The 26605-nt window shown below is 40.6% G+C and overlaps 1 protein-coding gene across 6 annotated transcripts in view; it reads left to right on the top strand.

Annotated features, from left to right (window-relative positions):
* The window catches only part of AFF3 (ALF transcription elongation factor 3), a 323793-nt gene that overhangs the window by 43103 nt on the left and 254085 nt on the right, over positions 1 to 26605 (top strand). For all 6 annotated transcript variants that reach the window (XM_048961353.1, XM_048961342.1, XM_048961324.1 and 3 more), the window contains 2 exons: positions 4988 to 5108; positions 9615 to 10409. In XM_048961353.1, coding sequence (XP_048817310.1) covers positions 4988 to 5108; positions 9615 to 10409 — 916 coding nt within the window. The remainder of the gene's footprint in view (positions 1 to 4987; positions 5109 to 9614; positions 10410 to 26605) is intronic.

The following is a 26605-nucleotide window of genomic DNA, read 5'->3' as shown; positions in this document are numbered from 1 at the left end:
TGAAACAGAAAACAGACATTAAATGATGGTGCTCCAATGTTGCCTGGCAATTCAGCAAGAAACATAACCTGAATCGTTGTAATTAATTTGTCAAAATTCAACCTTCTTCTTTTGAGGCTATTGCCCTTACAAGGTCTCAAGTTGGCTCATCCCTTTGTGTTTTAAGATATCACAGAGATATGAGAATCACAGCTCTCTTAAATTCAGAATCCAGTTTCCATTCTGAATCCAGTTTTATAATCAGTATCCTGCATCAGGATTGGGCTGTGTTTTTTATTGCACTGTTTAAGCTTTTCCTTGGAGTTACTCTTTTTACCTACTTTGGAATAAAATTGGTAATTCAGGGGAGAAATAGACTATTAAATATTTCAGAAAATGTCCTCACTTCAACCTGAAATTTAGTAATTTGAATCATGTGTCAGGTTGCAATTTGTAGGGAAATACTGAGAATTATCAGAAAAAAAAACATTTAAAAGTTTATTATTTTTAACATCACCCTTTTTTATTTGTTTATATGTTTGTTTTCCGTAGCTTTGAAACAGTTCTCATCTTGCTCATAATTCAGAAATGACTGTGTGCTAATTTTTCATTTTAAAGATAAATGTTTCCTCACAGAAAGCTTGTTCCCATTTCTTGTTTTATCCTGGAATCTCCCATATCCTTCATTCATTTGCAGTACAGATTTGGGGTTTTGGTTTCTGTTGTTGTTGCTATTTTCTTTCTTTCTCATTTGGAAAATGATCATCTCTGCACACTCCCCAGGGATAGTTAGTCCCTGTACCTGGGGGCTTGGAGCAGGTTTCATTTCCACAGTGCTGGGAGTTACTGTTGCGGTCTGACCGTATTTCATATGGAGGCTCTTGGTTGGCTGTGAGAAAAGAAGGATCAGTTTGGGCTTACATGAGGATGTCTGGGTGTAAGCTGACAGCGTCTGAGAAAGCAGCTCAGTCCTTGCAAGTGGTATCAATTGGGCTGTCAGAAAATGGTGATCTGTTATTTAAATAACTGCATATTCCTTGAGTCTCCCCATGGTGATGTAGCAATTCTGTGGTTTCTGAAAACATCGGGCAGCACTGTTAATGTCACCAAATGGCTGTGAAAGGCTGTGACATACCAGCAAAGGTGCAGTGCTTTTGCTGCTGGGAGCTGGCGTCTTCCTTGGAGTTCAAAGTTTGAGGACATTTCCTAAAAAAAAACATAGAATTATTAAGTTGGAAAAGATCTCTCAGATCACCCAGTCCAACTGTCAACCCACCCCCACCATGCCCACTAACCATGTCCCTCAGTGCCACGTGCACATGGTTCTTGAACACCTCCAGGGATGGAGACACCACTATTGACAAAGCTGGTGCATTGTCTCCATGGAGATTAGGTGTTTTTATTCCATTTGTTCCAAGTAGTGATGTCTGAGAGGGTAAAAATTGTGTCAAAAATAGTGTGCTTTAAAAAAAGAAAAAAGAAAAGAGAGAGCCTAAAACTTTAGGCTTTTTATATGATTGCTTTCAGCCTAACCTGAGACTACATAACACCTTGGACTTTGTAAGAGATTAAAATCCAGTCCCAGGTATTTCAGGTAAGGTTATTGCTTTGCTCCCAGGCTGTCCCCTGAGCCAGCCGTGTCTATTTCTAATTAAGGACTGAAGGAAGCGGTTCCTTCTGATGTCAGGAATAGCGTGATGAGGCTGCGAGCACTTCTGGCAGTGCTGGGAAGAGGTCAGTGCTGGGGGAGGCAGCAGCCACCCTCCCTGTCCATCAAGTGGGAGCCACAGCCACAGAGGGGGTAACCATAAAGGTGGCCTTCCCAATGACATCGCAGCAGCTTGACATTTGTTATTTGTGCCTCCTCTGAGGAGTTCAGCAACCCATTGACATTCTGATCTGTAGAACACCTGAGAATGGCATTTATTCAGAGTATCCTAGGAGAAGCAGGGGAGGTAGACCTACTGTTACTGGGATAAAGGTGCACTGAAAGTGCTTCAAGCCTCAGACTCTGGTGTTTGGACGCAATTAGCTAGTAGATGTTTCCTTCTCAGTGCATCTCTTGGCAGATCATAGGGCTCAGATAAATCAAAGTGTGTTTTTAAAGCAGTGTGCCAAATGCAGGGTAGTGTGATTTTTATAATACAACATTTATTCATATGTAACTTCTGAAGGTATTTGAACCATCACTCATGCTTCAGTTCACGTCCTTTGAGCATTAATTTGTAAGATGCACAGCATTTTAAAAATAACAATATACCATTTAAAATCTATTTAAATTCATCCTTTTGGAGTTTGACCTCTATAAAACAAATATAAATGACGCTGACTTATAAGAGATGACTGCTTGTATGTTCTTTGGTTACCCAGTCTTGCAAAACTGCTTCCATATTTTGGTTTACCATATCAAAATTCTTAATTTGTAAATTGATGTCTGAGTGTGCACATAGCATATGCATATCTACGTACACCACACACATATGCACAGATGTTCCAGTGAGAAAAAAATCTCGAGATTCTTTGTGAACTCTATGGAAAAGATGAACACAGTGTAAATGATTTAAAAGGTACATGGGCACTTGGGAATGTTTTAAACTACAAATTAAAAAACGAAAGGAAGCTCGAAAGAAAACTATTAAAAAGGATCGTTTTCCATTAAGTGAAGTGTTTGCAGTGAAGACAATTGTAGCAGTTGGCAGTATTCTCCTTGAACCAAAATAAATACATTTGGTGACATGCGTTCAAGGACATGTGAATCTTACAGCTTTCATGCAAATAAGGAGCAGCCTTGCAAATGCTGGAGATTTTGCCATCTAGCATTACTGAAAGAATGCAGCTCTTGACTTGCTGCTCTTCCTAACTTACTGCTTAGAGGTGGCATATTAGGCATTGTCACACTGTTTTGCTATTTGCATAATCATTATGAATTATTGCAGGCTGTGAGTTGTGGCCAAGAGTGAACATCTCCTTTGGGAAAACAGTTCAGAAATCTGAGAACTTGTGTCTTACATCAAATAGGCCTTCATCAAATAAAAGGGATACTGGAGACTTGTATGTCTCCATCAAATAAAATAATAAAAAGCCTCTCCACTTCAGGAGTATTGCACCACAGCATTTTCAAATTTGTGAGGCGTAGTGAAGAATGTTACACTTGTTTACTTTCAAGAAACTGGGTAGAGATCAGTATTATAATTAATCTCAGAGAATCTGCCCATCTCTATTTGACTGCAGGCTGCAGTCCAAATGCAAAACATCTGGAAGAGTCAACAGGGGATGGGGAAAGGCAGCCGAGGATGAAGTTATAACTGGATCCCTGCAAGTTCAGGAAAATCCACACAGCAATGGTTATTCCTGGTGGCAGAAAGCCTACAGCAGACACAGAAGTTGTTAAAAGGACTCTTACCCCAGCTTATAGGAGGGGAGTGTGCTGAGGTGGCATGCAGTACTGACTGGGGACTACTGGTCAAGGAGCAGTGAATGGCAACTACCTAGCCTCCTTGGCATCAGCAGTGCACACTATGTGAGCCCTTGGGGTTGTTTTGCTACACCTTTCTTCCTGGAGGAAGAATCCTATGTTCTCCATAAACTCCAGCTCCATCTTTGGCATCTGCCCATAGATGGCTTCCAGAAGGGCTGCCTGATAGCCCACCAGGATCTGGTCTGATGCAGCCTCTCGAGTGAGACCTCGCTGAGAGAGCAGATCTGTCTGGGATAAATTAGCAGCATTAGCAAGCAAATGTAAGGCTTTGTGTTCATTTGGTGACTGCTAAAGCATTGTTTTTAAATCTGCCAGCATCTAACATATCCTATATATTTTCAGCTCTCTCAAGTCTAGAATTAGAATCAGATAGCTGGTGGCCTTTTTGCAGGCTTGCCCGAGGCACACGAGGTAATATCACGTGGGAAGCCAATGCAACATATGTTTTGCTAACCAGGAAGTGGTTAGCGAGGCAACATTTTTTTTTCATTAACACATGGTGCACTTACATGACATTAATATATATTTCTGGTTTACAGATTTACAGTGCCAGAAGAAAGGCATTAGCTGAGCTAGGCAAAATAGGCAACTCGTCCTGAAATAACAAGGAGAGCTGATTGGATGCACTGGATTTCTTTTGATGAGAATAAAACGTACAGGAGGAAATGCCTAAACCTGTGTTGTTTTGAGGAAATGCGGGGAAAGGACTCTCTGTTTTATGATGTCACACATTGTAGTTGAGTTCTGAAAAAAAAAAAAAAAGTTATTTTTTTATTTTGTATGTCTATATTGGTGTCTAATTCATTTCTAAAAATTAATACTGTTGTGTAGTACAGTGATTTTATTCCCTCTCAAGCTACACTCCACCAGCCGTATATACACTGTCATGCTAGTATTCATGTATTCGTGCTCTATAGTTGTGATAGTGTCAAATCCATCAGAAAGAGGAATTGTTTCAGCAGTAGTTTCATGACTTGGCTGATTAACAGAGATCAGAAGAAGCAGCCTAACTGTGGAAACCACTACAGCATGTAGTTTTAACAGCTCTTTAGGGAGCTAGTTAATGAAAGAATCACTACAGAAACACATTCATGTAAAAAAAGGAGCATTCTCACACAGCACTCAGAGGATATGTCATAAGTGGAAATATGTTCATAATTTCTATTTACTCATAGCTGTAATTACCATCTGCCTTAAGAGTACTTTCAATCTTTGTCAAAGTTGCTTAGATATTTCCTTTGTCACATTTCAAGCAGTGAGGTTCTGTACAGACTAGATCCTGCTCTGCGATTCCTTTTCTATTCTTCTGCAAGAATTTAATTATCTATTCCCTGTGTGAAGAAAGCATCAGCATTCCCAGAGACCAGAGCCTCCCCGGTCTGCTTGGACTGGCATTCAACTGATTCATGTTCCTGCTTATTTTTTGCCATCTGTCTGCAAACCAGTGTTCTTCACTTTCAAATTCACACTGGTTTATATGCTGCTTGCTAATTTTTAACTCTAAAAATCTATTCCTCTTTTTTGCTGTAGTGTCTACGAGCCGGATAGAAACGTGCTGCGCAGGAAAGAATGGGAAAGGAGAAATCAGGAGGCCCAGCAGGAGGATGGCACATTTAACACCAGTTACTCCCTCTTCAGTGAACCGTACAAGGTAGATGCTTTCCGTCTGGGAGACTTTTTTATTTTAATTATTATTATTATTTTATTTCACAGTATTAAATCGCAGCCTGCAGAAGGTATTGTCCAGGTCTCAACAACCTCCCACAAGTGCCAGCCCCTCAAAATTTGCATAGAACATTTATGGTTCATTGAGAATTGGATTTTTCTTACATTAGCTTCCTATAATGTTCAGCAGCACATGAGAATGAAATAAATGAGAAATGTCCTAACAATATTTGAGATGGCATTAAAACTAGGAGGTGAAGGTGATGGTGCCCTGTTTCTGCAACACATAGGAGAAAGTAATTGTGTTAGAGTTATGTGTGAAGGTCAAGCTATACAGTAAACATCATGCTCTGGCCAAGGTTAATGTGATGAAATATCTTGTTTTTATTTTTTTTTTCCTGTAAGCAGTACCAACAGTATTTGTCTGCTAGGCATGTTTTGCCCTCAGCAAAGGCAGAAGTAATTCAACTCCTTATTTTAATCCTCGTGGAAACAGCAAGGTGAGACACAACCATGCCCACCTCCTGTTGGAAGGATCCAGCAGGATGCTCTGCACATAACTACTGTCTCCAGAAGCCTGCAAACCAAGCCTTTATGGATAGGACCAGAGAGTAGTATCCCACAGAGGGTGCCTCTCTCCTCTAGCTAATCTGTGACTTTGCCTGTGTGCATTAGAACAACATCATGTATCTCCTCCTGTGACCTTCCAGTTATGCCCAAGTTGCTATTAAATCCACCGTACTGTGAAGCCTTTCCCCTCCATGCTGCTTCACTTGTCCTTGATGCTTTGGATACTCAGTGCCTCTTTCCAGAGTCCTATGAGGGACCTGGCATTTGGCTACTGCACCTGACTTCAGTACTTCTGAGCATTTGCTCGTGTCCCAGGGTCACCTTTTAACTTGCTAATCCTTCCAAACTGTTGTTGTTTCTAGTTCCTAATAAAAAAGGAAGATCTACCACCTTCAAACCATGTCCCTTGATAGAAGACAGCTCTGCCTGCCTTGAAGCTGACCTCCAGCTGCCTGAATTTCAGATTCATTACAAAGGCATTTAGAAACCATGGGAAATGTCTTGAAATCTTCCTTAAGGCTCCATTTGAAAAAGTCTACTGTGAGACCAATCAAGGGCTAATGCACGGAAAAAAGCCTGAAACATGTTAGCCGTGTCTTGGCATTTACTGAAGACTCCACTGCAATAGGGACTAATAATTTTCCATTTGGTGGATCCAATCGGATATATTCCTAAGAAAAAAAGGACCTGTTTTTTTTGCTTGGTCTCTGATACTGTGTTGTCTGTGGTATTGAAAGTGGGTATACTGAGGCTTAAATCACTTACAAAAGTGGCATAGCTGGAAAACTGTACCCACTTGGATTATTACCTCTGTCTCAATGTACTTACTGTCATGCTACAGACTTCATGTATCACGGACTCACCAGTAGCTTCTGATTTATTTATGACATCTGAAGGGATCTTTGCACAACCTCAGAATAATTCCATCTACAGCAGGAATGGATGAAAACTAGTGGATGCAGTCTTAGAAGCAGTGAAGGTGCTTAGCAGGTATCCCACGAGAAAATCAGAATAGGGACTCCATCCCTGCTTATCACCTGTAAACATCATGGCCATATTTGGACTATCCTTTAGAAAAGGTGTTGGCAAAGGATTTGCCATTCAGAAGGCCATATCTGAAAATCAAAGACAGACTGGAAATCTCTTAAATGGTATGTACTCTTTCTCAAACATCAGATTTCCTGAAAAATCTTGACTCTTTCGGTTGCGCCTTATCCAGTTAATTTCAAAGTATCCATAGCAACCCTCTAGGAAGGATTCCAGGAAATCCACTGTCTTTTACTAGAGATGTATTTTGCGGGAGATAAAAAAACAGAATTTCATTCTGGATATTTCATGGACAGAATATTTTGACCCATTAACCACATAGGTGTTTTTCATGGAGAAAAAAATCTGATGGCCTTCCATGCAACCATCTGGCTTATTTTTCAAAGTGCTGGATCTTGCAAGTCTTCAAATGCAGGAATACATCCTACACTGAAGAATGTCAGAGCACTGTAAGTTATAAATGTTTGCACAGAATGCTTTTCCTACTTACTCATTTTGTGATTATGTTTTCCCTATGTGAGTGATTAAATAAAGCCAGCAATATTTCAGAGCAAATAATAGGAAAAGCTTTAACATCTAAAGCTCCCAGCAAGTTACGTCAGGTCCCAGCTGTTTCCCAGGAGAACTATTCCAGCTGAGCTCAGCCCAGCACAAAATCTTCTCCCCTCAAGATGCCCCAGTGTATCCAGAAGGAACAAACAATACCCACCAGTCACAGCATGTTCCACTGTAAAAGCATTAGATCTTTTTGTTGCAATTATTTTTGTGGTTATCTGGCATTTCTCAATAACAGGCATCTCTGTATCACCCTCGTATCATACCTATAGTCTACTGACTTGTCTGGGCTAGTGACAGTCTATAGATAATCTGCAACTAGGCTTTTATTTACCTCCCATCCAATTGGCAGTCATGAGATAGAACTGACTATCTGTTAGGCAAGTTGGATTTTTTGGGATAAAACTTAAAGATAAATTCTTTTCCATTCATTGATCTAACTGGATAGAGAGCTGCCCCACAAATGGTCTGTGCTGCAGGAGACTTATGGGTATTAGGGGCCCTGTTCCATTCTGAGGTCCTTGTTGCTGTGCTTCTGGGAGGGAAGGAAACCTGAGGCACAGGCTGGCTGAGACAGGCTGGGCACAGACCCAAGCGTAGATCTCCTTCCCTAAGGGAAGCTTGAAATGCATCTTTCTTCAAGATAGCTACACAAATTGAATGTCCACTGGAGGGACAGAAGAGATCCACTGGGTAAAAGCAAACTTCTCTATGCCTTCAGAAAATAATAATTCTGGTCAAGAAGATACCTAAGTGTAGTAGCCACAGACCCCAGGAGACATATGAATATATCTCCAACCATCTTGAAGATCAATAAGCCCAACTGCAGATAGCCATAAATCTGATCATCCAGATCTTCATTGTCAGCTGTTCAGTTTTTACCACTGTACCAACCAAGCATCCCCATGTAGACTCTTTCTGTGCCTCTTAATCTGCCTGAGTTGAACATGCTTCCTACCCCAGTTAAAGCTGTGAGCTAGGCAACTCATCTGCAACACTTTCTTTTTAGATACGCCTGATGGTTCCCACTTTTGAAGCCTCTTAAGTAATTTCCTCTTCTCTAGGACATCTGTGTGATTCTTGTGAAGTGAAGGAACATTCCCTTCTTAAGCTATGTTGACTGTGAATCAGTGCTTCAATTTTATTGGAATTCTTAAAAAAAAATCCCCACATTTCCAGAGTGATTGATATTCCTACTACATCCTTCACATTTCTGTATATAAGAGGTTATTTTCCAATCCTTTTACTTCCTTCATCTCTAAGCTACTGTTTCCTCTCTAAACAGAGGATCCAGAGATGATAGCTTGGCCTTCTGAAGCATATGAGTGTTTCCCCATTGAGACTCCTGGAAGAGAGAAAGGAGAACACCACTATCTCATTACTATCTTCCTCTGAAAACACAAAACAAAGCACATCACACACCTGATTCTTGATAGGGTTCAGAAAAATCTGTGCTACAGAGATGCTAATGATATACTCCTTTTCTTACAGTGACTTTTTAAAGAAATAATTTTCAACTTTCTTCAGTATTTTTTTTTTCCACTTGTTTTATTTCTTTGTGGAGCTTCTTCCTTTTAAACAAGGAATTAAATGGATGATTTCAAAAACAATGATTAATCTTCAAGGGTGGAAATGCTGACTGTGTCTCCACTGCTGCACAATTAAATACTGAGTATTTTCAAGAATTTGGGGAGTTCTACTTACTCGTTTTTCCCAAAGGGAAGAGTGTTCTGGAGTGAACATCCCAACAGAGCACTTTCATCAGAAGGATGTAACGATCTGTAGTTTTCCCACTCTCCCATGAGCTGCCTTCAGGTCATCTTGCAGTATTTGGCTGGCTTAGACCAGAGAGTTCATTCAGTGCTTACACTGGATCTTGCATGGCTTCCCAGATGCAATGTGAAAACTTAAAGAGGCAGAGAAGGTAATCAGGAATGGAATATTTTCATTCATGGCTGAAGGAGAGCTTGCACTGGGCTATAGGAAAAGTTTTATCATGGTCAGATTTAATCCAAACTGTTCTGTGTAGTTGCAATAATAAATTTTCTAGTTTCCAGGTAATATATTTTAACTACAGCATGATACCAGTGATAGATTTCTTTTTTTATATACTCTAAGGCCCTTTATAGCTTTTCCAGTTCAGGGTAGATTTAAGATGTTGACAAGTATCTTCAGAGACAATAAGGATTTTCGATTTCATCCCTCAACACGGCTGCTGAATAAGAGAGTGCAACTTCAGTAAAGATTTCAGCAGAAGCGTGCAGGGAATTTTGTTTGTCTTAGGTTGACTGTTGTAGAACACTCAATTTTTGTTTTGCAGACTAACAAGGGGGACGAGCTCTCTAATCGCATCCAGAATACACTGGGCAACTATGATGAAATGAAAGATTTGTTAACTGACAGATCAAATCAGAGCCACCTTGTTGGGGTTCCAAAACCTGGGGTTCCTCAGACACCTCTCCCCAAGCCCGATGAACTTCTTATCGCCGACTCAAGACCGCCACCTCCTCCTTCCATTTCCAACACTTCTTCCGCACCAGCAGCCCTACCTGCGCAGCAGAGCAAAAGTACCACAATGGGCTGGCAGAAGGCTGGGCACAATGCTGCTTCAGAAGGTCAGCAGAGAGCCAGCAAGCATGGACACCGCTCACTGGAGTCCCATAAGGGTGACTTCAAACTGGCAAACCAAAAATCCAGTCTGGAGAAACTGAAACGCTATGCATCTAGTCCCACCTCCTCGTCCTCCAATGCTGCCCAGCAAAGCTCACTGAGAGCCACACTAGGTGACAGTGTCAGCAGAGTGCAGCAGCCAGCAAAGTTAAATTGTGGCTCAGAAGGAGGAGCTCAAGTGCAAGAGAGACCCTCAAAGCACAGCAGTGGGCACTGTGTCCAGAACTTCCCACCATCTCTTGCTTCGAAGCCCAGTCTGGTTCAGCAGAAACCAACGGCTTATGTAAGGCCAATGGACGGTCAAGACCAGGCCCCTGATGAGTCTCCAAAGCTGAAGTTATTGACTGAGACGACCAAGTTGTACAGGGGAGTGCCTTCTAACAAACCTGATTCGGCCAGGACCAAGTCAAAGATAACGAAGTTCAACATTCCTAAGCAAGAAGAGGTATGTGTTTTGATGCTTTTTATGACATCCTGTCCTGAATAGATGAATAGATCTTAGAACTTGCAGCTTAGAACTGCAAACTGCATCTGTCTCTTTACATATTTTTAATGTCTTAGTTTTTATATTTATTTTTTACCTTGCAAACATTGACATGCAAATAGCAACCACACGGTGATGTAAAGATATCTCAACATCAAAATGTCTTCAGGTCCATAACACCTCCTCAGTGCCACATTTTCTAACAGTATATATTACTTTTTTTTTTTTTTTTTTTCCTGAATGTCCATGTGTAATGTCTGGATATTTTAAATTTTAGCTAGGCTTGTGTGTTATGTCACAGTGTTCATACTCAGTTGACTTTCTTCTTTTTCTCAGTGATTAAATGAAGTGCTTGGCATCAGAAGTAGTTCTGCCTTCCTCAACGATGTCAAAGTAGCTTTACAATCTAGATAAATTATAGTTAGCAATGTGAGATCTGTGGAATAGATAAAAATGTAGCAATGAGACTGTCATTCATAAAATCTTCTCTTTCAAATCAATTTTCAAACAGACCAAAGTTTTCTTCCTAATAAACACAGTCTATAAAAATCAGTCTTGCTATAAAGGTGAGAACATATCCAAAAAAACTTCTAGGCAACTTTTCTGTTATTAGCAGTAGATGTGAAAGGTATCTGTTTGGGCTTATTTTATGTTTGTTTATTTCACATTCCATTGGCTACATTAGGACACCTTATTTTGTCACTTGTGTATTATGTGATTTTCTGTTTTGAGTTTTTTGGGTGGGGAGGGAATGGTTGTTTTTGGCAGAATGAAGAATGTTGGTTTTTTTTTATTTCATGAGTGTATTGAGAGACCGTTTACATTTATACAAAGATGGTCACATCTTCTTGTGCAAACTGGCAGAGCTCCCATGGCTTAAACAATTTATAGTATTTATAGGACTGAATGATTTTATTTGACTGAATCAATGATAGCGTCTCAGAGCAGAGATATACTGATTGTTTACTCTTATTTGATGACTGTGGTGTGCCTTGAAATGTTTTTAGTCTTTTTTTAAAATATTTTCCTGGCACTGCTAAAGGAGAAGAAAACTCTAATTTTTGGTAAAGCTCTCTGGCCTCTTAATGCCTGTTTTTCAGAAATGGAGTTGACTGCTGTATTCCCTCTTCAGTTTGGTTGAGGAAAGAAGTCTCTCTGGAAGCAATTACTTTTCTCAGTTCCTGTAGACATTATGCCCATGTGGTTTTTCTCTAAGTTTAAGTTCCATCAGTTCCAAACCATTCTGAAGAGATATGTTGTTACTGAAAAGGGGTTGTTTTAGGCACTTAAGTCAGATGTGATAAGCAAATTTAGCATTCACAGATTGCTGTAATTGTGCAGATAGATCAGGTAATGGCATATGCTAATATCCATTTAGCTATTATTACCTCCTTCAGACTTCTCACTTGCCACTATCTGCAAGTAAGAAGTATTGTTAGAATTAAAGATGCCTGTGGCAATTGTCTGAATCTTTCAAATTTCCCCCTTCACATATATGCAATACCCTAGTGACTAGTTTGCAAAGGGATTTTGATAGGCAATCATTTGTTTGTCTGAAATTCAGACTTTTCCATTTGCATTCCAGATTTGCCTACCTCAGTAGGAAAGAAAGCTTTCACTTGTTGTACGTAATCCATGATGATGCATAAGGGTAAATTTATACTGCAGTTTCTAGACATACAGATGTATTTGAGATTGCTTAAACTAACTTGCTTAGATACTGATAGCAATGTAGGCAATGGTAGGAGAGCATGGACCGCAAGGTAACCACTACAGTGTTCACCAGCTTCTCACAAGTTTTGTGGGACACAGTATTCTTGAAATAGTATTTGATAACATAAACATTTAGCTGAAGTTAAAGGAGGTAGACAAAAAAGCATTGTCTGGTAGGTGAAGAAAAAGAGGTTAAGTGATTATAAAAATGATAGACATATTGCTCAGAAGAAATGGTAGATGTTATGGGTGGTGTTGGGATTTGTAACCTGAGCTAATAAAAGACAATGCTTTGATCTCATATTTGAGGGCTGAGAGTACTGACGATAAAAGTACCCAACATTTTTTCCTTTATCTTGACGTTTCCTTTGTTCTAACATTTTCCATTCCAAGTGGCACAGGATGAAAATGGTAACGCACTGATATTGCTACAGGGAGAAGTATTGACTAAGACTGAATTTTTTTTGTTGTTGTTGCCTAATCTATTCTCCCTTTAATTTTCAGTAGTACTTATTTTTTTTTCTTCAAAATGCCTTTCCATTCTTGTCATTTTTATCATACATCTTCTGATAAGGTTCTGTAAAAATTTCCATGCATTCTTTGAATTTCTGCTTTCAAACTCGGAACTCCTCGTTGGCATCAAAAGGTCACTGTCCTTTATTAGGGATATAAATTTTAAGCCACTTTCACCACATAAGCTAGCATAGTCTTCTAAACTTTGCAGACAAAATGAGGTTTCCCTTGCACAGGATGGGACTAAAGATGATGGCCAGAAGAAATCAGGTATCCCTAGTGGACATGGAATGGCCAGATGAATAGAGATGAAATACAGGTTGATCATGAGGGAAAACAGACTGACAAATAGGCAAGGACAGTGTCTGGGAAACTATGTGGAAACAGAAATGGATGCCAGAAAGTTTCCTGAGAGAAGTCAGAAAAATAGGAGGAAAAGGAGAGAGACTGAGAATATGGGAATAGGGTATCTGGAGTGCATGTGGTTGAATGAAGCTTGCTGTATGCTAAAATAAAAAGCATATGACTGAGATGGGATAAGTAGGGCAGTTAGTGTGCTCTGTGAGCTTAATGTAGGCATTACCATGAGATCTTTAATAGAGTCACAGAATAATCAAACGGCTGATGTTGTAAGTGACCTCTTGAAATTGTCTAGTCCAATCTCCTCGCTCAAGAGTGGTCAACTAGAACAAGCTGCCGATGACCATGTCAGTCTCTACAGCTGGAGACTCCACTAGTTCTCTACAACCTGTGCCCAGGATTAGTCACTCTCACAATAAGAAAATGTATTCTTGTGCTCAAATGGGATTTCATGTCTTTTAGTTCATACTCTCCATCTTGTCCTGCCACCGGCTACTAATGAGAAGAATCTTGCTTCTTATTCTCTGTTGCCTGACATCGGGTACGTATGAGGGCTGCTCTAAAAGTAATGCCTTCTATTATATTATGTTGATGCACAATGCCTGAGGCAGATGTTGGTGGGATGACAGTAGAGGCTGAACCTTCCTGACAATATTGTTGCATTTTGTTGCCATGTACTAGATGGCAGCAGAGGGGCAGTCTGACACAATCGTGTCTGACATGGAGTTCAGATAAAGCAAAGATGTGGAACTGAATTCTTCCATGTGGAAAAAATAGCACCCTCTGATATTCATTGACTCTTGCTGAATGTTTATGGAAACCAAACAGTGCACGTGAACACAGTGAGGCAGTGGGTGGGGCCATTCAGCAGTGGTGGCAGTGACATGAAAGACAAGCCGTGTTCCACATGGCCATTTACAGCATTTCACACCACAAAATGAAGAGCTTCCTGATCAGCTCATCCATGTGAATGGATGGACTATGACTGGGAAACCCTGTGTAGAAACGAATATCATCTTAAATGCATTGGAAACTATACCACAAAGTTTGTGCCAGGTGGGTCCCATGTATACTGACACAGGAACTGAAAGAACACCGTATACAAGTTTATAAGGACTTATTGAACCAGTAGATAGCTGAAGATGACAATTTCCTGGATCACATCATTACCAGTGTTGAGACATAGTGTCACTTCTGAGAGCTGGAGTTAAAACAGTAGTCCATGAAGTGGTGACACGTGAATTCCCCATCGATGAAAAAGCTCAATGTGCAGCCTTCAGTGGGTAAAGTGATGTGCACTACCTTTTGGGATATGAAAGGGGTGATTCTTCTGGATTTTCTGGAACCCAGACAAGCCATCAACTCTGACTGTTACATTGCAGTGCTAAGCTGAAGGCTCAAACTTACAGAGTCAGGCCAGAGAAGAAGGCAGCCTTTTTTTGCAACTCAGTAATACCAGGTTCCATACCAGTTTGAAGACCATGAAGCACATTGCCAGTCTTGACCAAACTGTCCTACCACATGCAGCGTATAGTTTGGAGTTGACAATTTCTAACTTCCAGCTGTTTGGGCCAATGAAAAAGGGGCTGTGTGGGCAACCTTTTCCTGGCAACAGCTCTGCCATAGAAGCTGTGAATCAGTGGGTCAGCTCTGCTGGTTTAGATCTTTGTGAGCACAGCATGCAGGCTCTTGTTCATTGCTGATGAAAATGCATAGCTAACAGTGGTGACTATGTTGAAAAATAGTATTTTGTAGCTGAGAATTTGCTCTATCAAATAATGTTATTATGCTGTTTGTATCTGTTGGAAATAAATGGGAGGCATTATTTTCAGAGCAACCTACATATTTATACTGATGATTTTTCCCTGCTCCTAGCCCTCTTGAACCTTCTCCTCACTGAACAGTTCCAGCTTTCTCAGCTACTCCTTGTATGAGAGATACTCCTCTCCCATTACCATAATAGTGGCCCTGCACTGAATTCACTAAATTCCAGGAAGTCCATACATATCTTTCATGTATTGGCTCCAGCACTTCAGATATGGCCTCAGTGTTCAGCAGGGAGGAAGGATCGCCTCCCATACCTTGCAGGCCACAATTTTCCTAATGCAGCTCAGGGTCTCGTTGGCCTTTTTTGGGGGGCAGGTGAATGGGTGCATCTGTGGCTTGTGGTCAGCATGTTGGCTGTGAGGATCTTTCTCTGTATCTCAATCTTCTGCTGTGAGGTTCTCTTCCTCTGTAGAGAAAATTTTCATTTGGTTAGATGACAGCCTATATTGGTGCATGGGATTCCTTTGCAGAGTCAAGATTTTATATTTCTCCTTGATGAACTTCAAACAAATCCCATCAGCCCATTTCTCCAGCCTGCCAACGTTCCTCTGGATGGCAGCACGACCCTTTGGTTTATCAACCAGTTTTCCCAGTTTTACATCATCTACAAACTTGCTGAGGCTACCCTGTGGCCCATCATTCTGGTTCTTAATGAAGATGCTAAATGGTGTTGGCTTCAGTATTGACTGGAGGGGGTAAACCATTAGGAACTTATCTCCAACAAGACTTTGTGCCAATGATCACAACCCTCTGTGCCATTTTCATAGTCCTAGCTCTCTGTTTTCCAGCCTAGTTTTGTCGTAGAACTTTTTGTTTTACACTTCCAGTTCTCAAAAACATGTACATAAAGATACCATGCTCCAAAACCTATTCTTTATAACTTGGTCTAAACAAATTCAGTGGCTACTTAACTGACCTGAAAGCTGGGCTGCAAGAGCTTTCCTGCAAGTTGAGGAAGCAAGATGTGAGTGCAGAGCATAGGTGTGAAATAAAAGGTGAGATACAATGGAGGGAAAATTATGGGGCAGGAGACAGGGGAGAGGCTTCCAAGCCTGTCCAAGTAGAGAGGTGAGTGGTAAGAAATAACTGTTTTCCCAATTCCTGCAAACTATATTCTCTATTCTTTTAAGGGGCAAATTGTAGTGATATGCACTTCTGTGTGACATTTCAGTTTTATTTTGAACATCATGTGGCTACAGGCAGCTTCAAGTTCCACAGACAGAGAAAACAAGAAAACAGGAATATATTGCCATAAATCTCCTCATTTGCAAGTCTACTTTTCTACTGCATGTAGACTGAGTTCTCTGCTTCCATGAAAGTACATTTAGCTTACAGTACTTAGCAGAGCCCACTGGTATATCTCATAGATTTACACATTATTTGAGTTATTATTTGAGTTTGATTTTTGAAGGAGACATCAGTGGAAAAATAAACATATAATACAGCAGTTAGCCCCATGTAGGAATTGAGGAGTAAGAAGCAGTGCCATGCAGAGCACGTGAGTCTTCAGCAGGATGCAAAATCCTTTTCTCTACATCCCTTGAGATTTACAGAGAAACAGGGCACAGAGTTGGCTGCAATACAATTATTATTCACTGGAAATAAGAGCAATTGAATACAAATTATAGACCATTTTCAATACATTAAAAAGGTTGATTTTTAATGTAGTTCAATACCTCATTTGATATTTTTAATCAGTTTTGGAAAGCCTTGAGTATCTTGACACAGACTGAAGCTTATAATTTTTTTTTAAATTGTTTTAATGAGAATAACTTGGATAGACCTGTGTGTAGAAAGGTAGTGGTTACTCATTTGGGAATTTAATCTTTAGGAACCAGGTTCATCAGTGTTAATTAGAATCCATACCCAACCTCCCTGTCCTTCCAAAATTATCATATTGCTCTGTATAAATGATAGCTCGTCATCTCAAGTACTGCTATTTCACATTTTGAACTACTTAGCATTATATTGCTGTAGGTAAAAATCCACTGCACAGAATAGAAGGGAAGAGAAATGTATAGAGAACAAGAGGCAGGAAAAGCAAGCAAGTGCCTCTCATTTCTAAAATTTTCTTACAAATGAGACAATAAGAAAAGTCTAAGATGGCAAATCATGTTCTTTATATCTGAGCTCTGTTTTTGAATTTCATCTTGCGAGCTGCATCAGGGTTATGAAGGAAGGATATTGAGGCTGTGTTCAGGAATGAGTAGCAGCCTAACAGTAAAAAGGAAAGATTATGTTCTGTTAAATTTGGGAGCACGTTCATATGAAATGTAGATAAGGTCATCATGAGGACACATTCGTATTCCACTTCATGGAGTACTTACACAACTTCTTCTGCAGGAGAAGTAATGCACGATAGATTAAATGTTGAATCTTTTTTTTCCATTTTTGCCCTAGCCTTACACAGGCAAATTCCTGCTTGCCTGCGTAGATACTCTGCATTCGTTCTCATTGGAGTGGCTATATATAGCTATCAGCATCTGCCACACACACTGGCAAACGTTCTTTAAATCTGCAATTTTTTTCTTATCAGTTCTATCCCTGTGCATTAATGGAAAGCAAAAACCACCCTAACTCTTTTCTCCCCTTCTTCCCATTCTGAGGAAAAAAGAACAAGAACACCTAAATATGAGCTTAGTGTCAACAATTTGTTCAAAATCACATCGTTTTAGGGAGAACTTCGGTGCATAGCATGTGTAACAAGCAGGTCCATGCTTAAAATTGGAAGTTTGTGTGTTAAAAAATAAGTGCAATTCCATCTCATTTGGCAATATAAACTCCAGCATAGACTAAATAGAGAAGATGGTACTGATGAGTGCAGGCCTCCTTTGGAAATACCACATATCCCAGCCTATACTGGGAGAGAGCATCCCTCAAGGAAGGAAGAGGGTTTAGGAGAAATCTGTGTAAGCCCTTTCCTCAAATGCACAGCACTGTCCTCCCCCTGCTGTGACAGAGCCTGTTGGACTGCTGCAGGAGGACGATTTGGGCAGGAGCTGAATTCTGGCCTTTTTTCTCTGATTCCCAGGGTGTTGGGTTCTGACCCAGGAAAGCAGAAGTGAAAGCAGAGGGTCAGCTGAAGATGCTTTTAGATAAAAATAGAAAAGAAAGGAGAGATGAATTGAATGCATTAAAAAAATAATTCCAGAATTTTTCTGACACTGTGGACTTAACTAGAGAGGCTGGAGACATGGGCACAGAATTAAGGGTGTTGATACTTTTCTACTATTTATCAGCTTTATTGAAGAATTGCAGTGCTTGGGAAGCCAGTTAGCAATCACAGCACTTAAGTACTCTAAGTATGAGCCAGTTGTTGATGTTTTCTTTCCAAGATGTTCATGGGAAAGAGTTAGCAAGCCACATTTACCAGAAGACACAGCTCAATTCATCCCTGTAATGTTACCAGTGACCTTCCCCACAAATAAAGAATGTTTTCCCACGTTAGACAGGAAGAACTGGACAACAAGAGCAGTGTGGTGCAAAGATCCCTGCTAGCCGTAGGTTATTCAGGACCTTCGAGTGAGTCCGTGGGAGGGCTATGCATAGAATGTATTAAATAGACAGAGCGGTGTTTGAAACAGTCTCAACAAAAACAGTGGAGACCACAATGTGCAAAGATGGATTTTCCATATAGCTCTTAAACTGTGGTACAAACCTCTCTCCTTCCAGCAATCTGCAGTCACAAAGGCACAGAGTAAGCCTGTGTGCAGGCAGTTCATTGAACACAGTGGGCCTAATTTTTCTAATTATTCTTCCATAGTAGTTCTTGTAGAAGGAAAATGCTGTTTGAATACCTTTACTTTAGTTCTAGAGCTGCCTGGTTTCCCTCAATTTCATTTCCCTTCTGAATTAAATAACATAATCCCTTTTTACTTTTATTTTTGTATTTTTTTTATAGGAAAGCACTAGCTAAACTTACCTATACATTTTGAAAACACAGAATTGATTTATTTACAGCCTAAAATTTCCTTCATGCATTATTTTCCATATGGTACGTGCTATGCTATGCATTTGTTGCTATGGTGAATCTCTTGTTGTTTCCCATCGTTTTAACCAGTGGGATGGCTATCATCAGAGAAAAATCTCTTGGAACTGGATGCAAACTTATGATTGTCAAGAGAATTCCTTAATGTACGCACCTGCCTTTTTGTGAGTTTTTCCCAAGGTTTTTTGTTTTGTTTTGTTTTTCCTAGTTATTGAATAAATATTCTGGGCACTTCATTGGGGTCTCTCTGAAGTGAGATCCTCCCTTCAATAGAACTGGTCTTCCAACCTTTTCAAAAGATGATCAAGTAACCACCTTTTAGAGCTCAGTGGTTTATTGCGATCAAAGCATGTTTCTTTTGCTTCTTTTATTTTTTTCATCAGACAATATGGTTCAGTTTATGAATTAGATCTGGAGTTGATACAAGAGTGCATGCATAAACATGGCCACAACCCTGTATAATTGCTTCTGTAGTTCCTTTTGGAAAGCAATAAAGATATTGATGAAGGAAATGAGATTTCTAGAAGTACAAAACCAGATTTCAGTGGCACGTTTTTTCTGATTTCCATTTTTTCTTTGAATCCATCAGTAATGCTCATGATGATGGTAACTGGATGTAATAAAAATCCTCCCTGCCAGAAACAAAGCAGCGTAATGTGCAGTGGCACTGCTCCCACTTTCCCACCTTTGACCCCATTACCATGGATTGCTCCAAAGTTCTGTGAGGGTATTGAGGTGTTGGAGAAACTTATCCTTTCCTGGAGGTTGCTGCAAGCGCCAGGCTGTCCTCAGCATTGAGTTTCATCCGAGCATCTCCTCCCCATCTGCTTGATATCTCCTGAACAAAGGGGTGCTTGGGAAGAGCAGAGAGCAGTGGTGGCTTGCTGAGGATTTCTGATTACCGACACAGTGCTCAGACAGGGAGCTTCTCACAGCTCCTGTTGTACCACACTGGAGCACTGTGTTGGTGTGCAGTCAGGTGTGAAGTCCAAGCCCCCGTTGCTGCTTCAGGGACTCACATTCCCCCTTCCAGTAATTATAATGAGGTAGAGCTTTTCCGCCTTCTCTTTGTCTTCAGAGCAGTCTACACGGGATCATGCTGAACATAAAGGTGGATTAGGATTTTTTTTGAAGTATCCACGGGAAAGATTTTATGGCTCTGTTCTGTAGTTTCCCCAGTCTTTCATAAATTAGAGTGACATGAAACTGCCACCACTGTACATGCTCACTGGGGTCAGTTATGACTGATGAGCAGGAGAACCAAAGGCAAATACAAAGAGCTTCACAGATCACTGTTAATTCCAGCTAAATAAATAACGTATATGTGTTGCTTGATGTGTAAGGTTAAAAAGGTCAGATCTCCAGTAATTGTTGTAAATGCACCCAGCCAGGCCAGAGGCAGTTCAATTCTTTATTGTTGGTCACATATTCTCTTTCAATAAATGAAGACAAATATACCCTTAAATATCTGCATGTAACATACTTTATTCGCCCTGCACATCGTAAAGTTGTCATTTCTGTAGCACTTCTGAATAGAGAAGATCTATCCCTATGGTACCACAAAATAGCTTCCTAGAAAAGTAATTAACAGAAGACCGTTTTGTTTTTGTTGGTTTTTTTTTTTCTTTTTTTTGTATTTTTTTCCAAGTTCAGAAAAGATAAATAACGTAGGCGTCTGATTTCCTGTCACTCTTGGTTAACTTTGTATGAAAATGGATAGCTTCCAAATTGAAACAGGCACCGGCCTGTCTGGAGAAAAATGCATCTGTAAAGAAATGTGTACATTACATATTCATGCAGCTCCAAATCTCTTAATTGTATTTTATATATAACAATCTCATGCAGTGAAATACGGTACCCTTATTATTTTGTGAGTTAAAAGCAGCATGCCAGAGAAGCTGAGCTTGCTTCGTACAGAGTTCAGGATAAGCATTTCCTTTCCTGAATTCCCTTGTGCATGCCCTACTCTTCCCTCCCCACCAACATGTTTCGCTGAGAGATGGAGGCCCAGTGTGAGGTGGCTTCACACCGCTTCTATTCAGAACATAAATACACCGAAACGTTTGCACCAGTGAGCCATGGGGTTGGAAATATTAATAGAGACCAAGCATTTTCTCTCAGAACCAAAAATTGATATTCATATTCCTCTGTATTTACTGCAAGTGGCTGTGATGGAAGCTTATGTAGCTAAAAAGAGAGGAAAAATTGCAGTATTCCTTGTTAACTCTTATCTCTTTTTCCTAATATATGTTTAAAGGATTTAAAATGTTCTCTGTTTTGTAATTCTCTTGAAATGAGATAATGAAGATGATGGCGTTTTTTTCTTGCACGTACTAGAGATTATTAGCATCCATCAACAGTGTAATCCATTGTTAATCAAAGCTGGCATTTATTTAAAACTGGCTGTACAAGTGCATTGCAAAACACAGGCGGGAACTATGTAAGTACTGCAGCTTCTAATGACTCTAAGATGTGCCAGGGGAGGTTCAGGTTGGGTATTAGGAAACATCTCAGAAGGAGCAGTGATGCAGTGGCACAGGCTGCCCAGGGAAGTGGTGCAGTCGCCGTCCCTGGAGGTGTCGAAGAACCGTGTGGATGTGGCACTGAGGGACGTGGGCAGTGGGTGTGGGGGGGGTGGGCTGCTGGTTGGACTAGATGATCTGAGAGGTCTTTTCCAGCCTTTATCCTATGAAGTAGAAGGCAGCTACAAGATTTTTCATTAATAACACAGTCAAAACCAATATCATATGGAGCGGCTGTGACTTAGCGGTTACCCATTATTTTCTAAGAGATCTTCTCCAGTTTTAATTACACTCTGAGTGACATATGATACAAGAAAATTTATTAGCTAGTTAAGTGCTGATCAAGTGGAACTACCAGTCTGTAGCTAAAATATGCTGTCTGGGCAAAGGGCACAGAAGGAATCACCAAGGGCAACATGCAGTGGACAGTTTGAAGAAGACTGTAAGCCAATAAAGAATTTCTTTCTCAGACCTAATCAGAAATATTTAGCAGGCAGAAAAGTAAAGCATACGAAGAAGGAAAGGACATAAAAATGTTGTGGGCCTTGTGGGGGAGTCTGAAAAAAAGAATAATGTCAGAACCTGAAGAGGAAAGGATGAAGTTATGCTTTGAGGAACCCAACTGGAACTGCTGGCATTGCAGCTCCAATTTATGACCAAGGCTGTGTACAAGATCTTTCAGTAGCTTAGAGATGACTGGGCAATCCTAAAACCAGTAGCATTTGCTGCAGTATATTTTTATTTGTTACTATGAGGAGCATGCACTGTCTCAGCCCCTGAAACCATACCAGCTATTTTCTTTTTTTTCCCAACTCAGAGAGTTTATATCTCCGGATAATATCCAGTTACATTCTCATCAATAAACCAAAAATGATTCATCTTTTACTACTGCAATCTCATTTCAGAGCTTCAAAGCTCTTCCTAAGCAGTAAAGGCAGCTCTGCCAAGATTACACGAAGCACAGCTGTGGGGGGATCAGATGAGGTGCAGGCGGGTGGAGACACCTTTCTAAATGGCATCTGTGCCCCCCAAGTCAGCATGAAAGCAAAGCCAGCTCTATCCTCAGGTATCTGTGACACAGCTTGCTGTGCAACAGCGTAGTCTATAAAACTCTTTCATAACCTCTGCACTGGAAACAAAAATTATGTGAAAGCATCAGCAAAGGCTTATTGCTGAATTCCAAGTTAATGTTTCTTGCTGCATTTCTTCCTACCATTTAGGTCCCTTGAAGCAAAGACAGTTTCTGAGTGATTATGTCACTTAGGTTTACCACTTCCATTCGAATTACTCACTGATCACCCTCTGCTTGAAATTAAGAGTTTTGCCATTGTCTTCAACAGTAGCAAGATCAGGGTTTGACAGCAATGAATATTTCTTTTCTACATTGTATGAACTTCCTTTGGTCAAGAAGATATTGCCTGGGGGAAGACAGTCCTTTTTTCTTCAGTTTCTCTTTGTTTTGTACCAGAAACTGAGATGTAATACTTGTGGTTGTTTTTGACATTGTTATTGCTTTTAAGAAAGTCAGCAATGGCAATACAGAATAGCTATTGGTGGCCCAAGATGGTTTTTGAATTTAGAAATGCTATATAATCTATTAACTTCAGGACATACCTTTAGAACATCAGAGGAGCTTCTTCGCCAGTCCAAGGTGCAGGGCTCATTTTTCCTCCTGGTAATTAAAGTCCCGAGCATCCTGTTCAGAATCAGTTTCCTCACTGGCTCTTAAGTGAATAAATCTATGTGAGTGATTTCATGACAGTTGCACATTAGGAGTTATGGCATATCCCTGCACATAACTTACAGAACTATCTCAGTACACAGGGAAGAGACCATAAAACATGCCGAATGGGGATTTCTCAGATATGCTAATTGCTGCTATATAAAGAGCATGGGATGAAGAACTGACACAGAGGAAGTTCAGCTAGAAAGCCCCTGTCACAAATCTTTAAAGGTTCATGGAGGAGAGAATCCTGCTGCTGCTCTTCCCATCTGAGCTCTGCCTAGTGATGACTTCATGTGGACGGGGCTGGAACACAGCTCTGCCCCCTCTGGGGCTTCACCAGTACCCCTCATGGCAGCAGTTCCCACCTGCTTGTTTGCTTCCTGGGTGCAGTGCCCCAATGAGTTCTTGCCTATCCCCAGGCACACCCAAATTTATTCTTAATCTGTTTTTTCTTGAAGCAAATTGGATCACACTTACCATTCCCACCTTCTCGTCTATGAGTTTGGCTCATTGCCACTTCCAATAGGCTGGGTTTTGTGTATTCAGAGCACGAGCTTGCCTAGCTATTTCTACTACCTCTTCTGTGAAGCTTAGGTTTGTAGTTCAGTGTCTGTGAAGCTTAGGTTTGTAGTTCAGTGACAGGAAAGTGCTGTCCACACCAGTGATCCTTTTTTTTTTTTTTTTGCCAAATTTGCACTAAATAGGCAACCGATATATGGATGGATATAATATGCCAACCTGCCAAAGTAAGCTCCAGATTTGTAAGTGACTACAAAAAGAATTTACAGTGTAGAGGCAGACATGCACTTCAGCAAACGTGCTGCCATCAGGCTTGAGTTGAACTGCTGTAGCTTCTTATAATGGTACCATGTATGCCCTGGCAATTTTGCACTCAGTGGAGTGAGGCTGGATCAAGGAATTCATTTTAACTATGCCACTACTGCTTAATACTGATTTTTAGCCACTGCACTTGAACCCTTTCCTTAGAATCAAATAATTATTTGGGTCAGAAGGGATCCTTAAAGGTCATCTAGCCCAAGTCCCCTGCAGTGAGCAATGACACCTACAGCTAGATCTGGCAACTGATCACGAGTGGTGTTCCCCAAGGGTCAGTGCTGGGGCCTGTCCTCTTCAATATCTTTATTGATGACCTGGATGAAGACATTGAGTGCACCCTCAGTAAGTTTGTAGATGATACCAAGTTGACTGGAAGTGTCGATCTGCCTGGGGGTAGTAAGGCCCTACAGAGGGATCTGGACAGGCTGGAGAGCTGGGCTGAAGTCAATGGGATGAGGTTCAACAAAACCAAATGCTGGGTCCTACATTTTGGCCACAACAACCCCAGGCGATGCTACAGGCTTGGGGCAGAGTGGAAGACTGTGTAGAGGAAATGGACCTGGGAGAATTGATTGATGCTCAGCTGAACATGAGCCAGCAGTGTGCCTGGGTGGCCAAGAAGGCCAATGGCATCCTCGCTTGCATCAGAAATGGCGTTGCCAGCAGGAATAGGGCAGTGATTGTCCCCCTTTACTCAGCTCTGGTGAGGCCGCACCTCGAGTACTGTGTGCAGTTTTGGCCCCTCGCTGCAAGAAAGATATTGAGGCTCTGGAGCGGGTTCAAAGAAGGGCAACAAAGCTGGTGAGGGGTCTGGAGTACAGGGCTTATGAGGAGTGGCTGAAGGAGCTGGGAATGTTCAGTCTGGAGAAGAGGAGGCTCAGGGGAGACCTCATTGCTTCTATAACTACCTGAAGCAAGGTTATAGTGAGCTGGGGGTCGCCCTCTTCTCTCATGTAACTGGTGATAGGAGTAGAGGAAATGGCTTCAAGCTGCACCAGGGGAGATTTAGGCTTGACGTTAGGAAATACTGCTTTTCTGAAAGAGTGGTCAGGCACTGGAATGGGCTGCCCAGGGAGGTGGTGGAGTCACCGACCCTGGAGGTGTTCAAGGAACGTCTGGATTTTGTGTTGAAGGACATGGTTTAGTGGGAACTATTGGTGATAGGTGGGTATTTGGACTGGATGATCTTTTAGGTCTTTTCCAACCTTGGTGTTTCTGTTATTCTGTGATTCTGTGGTGTTTAAAGCCCAGTCCAGCTTGGCCTTGAATGTCTTCAGGGACGTCCACCTGGGTTGATGTAGCAGAGAGAAATTAGAAAAACCGTACCCCAGTAGCTGGCGGCTGCCTGGTGATTCTGTATTGTTCTTATACAAGTTTCCCGTTCTATCAGTAAGATACATGTCCTTCTAAATGTAATAATTAATGTGGAAAGATGAAGCCAAATAGTTATTATTCAATGATTTTAAAGTAGAGTACTTTTTAAAAAATAAATCATCTAGACAAATCAAACAGTATAGAAATGAAATGCGCCTTTTCAGGCCCTGTGGGAAATTCAACTAATGAACTGAAAAGAATCTGTTCCTAGACAGGCGAGGAAGTCTGCTTAATTTAAATAAATACATTCAGCTATTTGCCTCCTTATTTTAAAATCATGGTTTTGGGCATGATCCCATAATATGAACAAAGTAACTTGAGTGCAGCCTATGCGGTTTGAAACACCAAACAAAATACAATTAACTTTAAAATGGCAAATTGTAATGCTATTTAAAAAAAAAATAAAAAAATCTTCTGCCTTCCGGGTGTGACTATCTTTTAAATGTGATGATGTCACCCTGTGAGCTGTTAAACCATTATCAATGAGCAGGCTGTGCCTTTTCTAATGATTACTGTGGAGCTGAAAAAGACTCTATAATGTTCCTTCAGTTTGTTCATCATTTTTGTTTGATAATTGTCCTAAAATCAATGACAGCTACTGAGTACAGAAATTTGATTGAACTGAGTATAAATATAGTCAGCAATTTAGGCTGTTCTTACTCAATAGGAAAATGTCTTTGGATAATAAGTGGATTCCTATCTAAATTCATGAGTTCTTTTATGACATTTTGGGTTAAGCCTGAAATAGATTAATCTTTTTCTGATAAAGTTGCATAAGCTGTGATTTCTCCGGTGACCACATTTAATTGGATATTAAATAAAGTGCTTATCTTTACACCAACAGGTTTTATAGGCTGGATTTTTTTTTCTGAACTGTATTTCACAGATTAGGTAACAAGTAGAAGGTGAGCACAAAAAATTGTTGATTAAAGCATGATACACTTAGGTTAAAAATTCAACTGTGTTGAAGTAGGTAGGCTTTTGACTGCAATTAGGGGTTAAATGCAAAGAGCGGAGGGAAACAGTGCAAGGGTGCTAAGCACGGTGAGACCAGGTCAGCACTGTCTCTTTCCCTTCTCAAGGATTCTCCAGCAAGCACGCAGTGGGATGGTTTTCCATTGGATTCGGCAAGAAGCTTAAATTCCTTATGATGTTTTTGCAAAACTGGAGGTCAGGATTCATTATGCAGGGTGCTGTACAACAATTGAGGAGCATCTTCTGATGGAGCATATCAGCAGTGGAAAGGCACAGGCAAGGTTAAGAGAAGCCTGGAAACTGAATTAACCTATTGCACCTG

Source organism: Lagopus muta, chromosome 1, assembly GCF_023343835.1.
Source record: "Lagopus muta isolate bLagMut1 chromosome 1, bLagMut1 primary, whole genome shotgun sequence".
In the NCBI taxonomy this organism is placed as follows: Eukaryota; Metazoa; Chordata; class Aves; order Galliformes; family Phasianidae; genus Lagopus; species Lagopus muta.
Note: the sequence above shows the minus strand (reverse complement) of the source record. Positions and strands in the feature narration are given on the sequence as shown.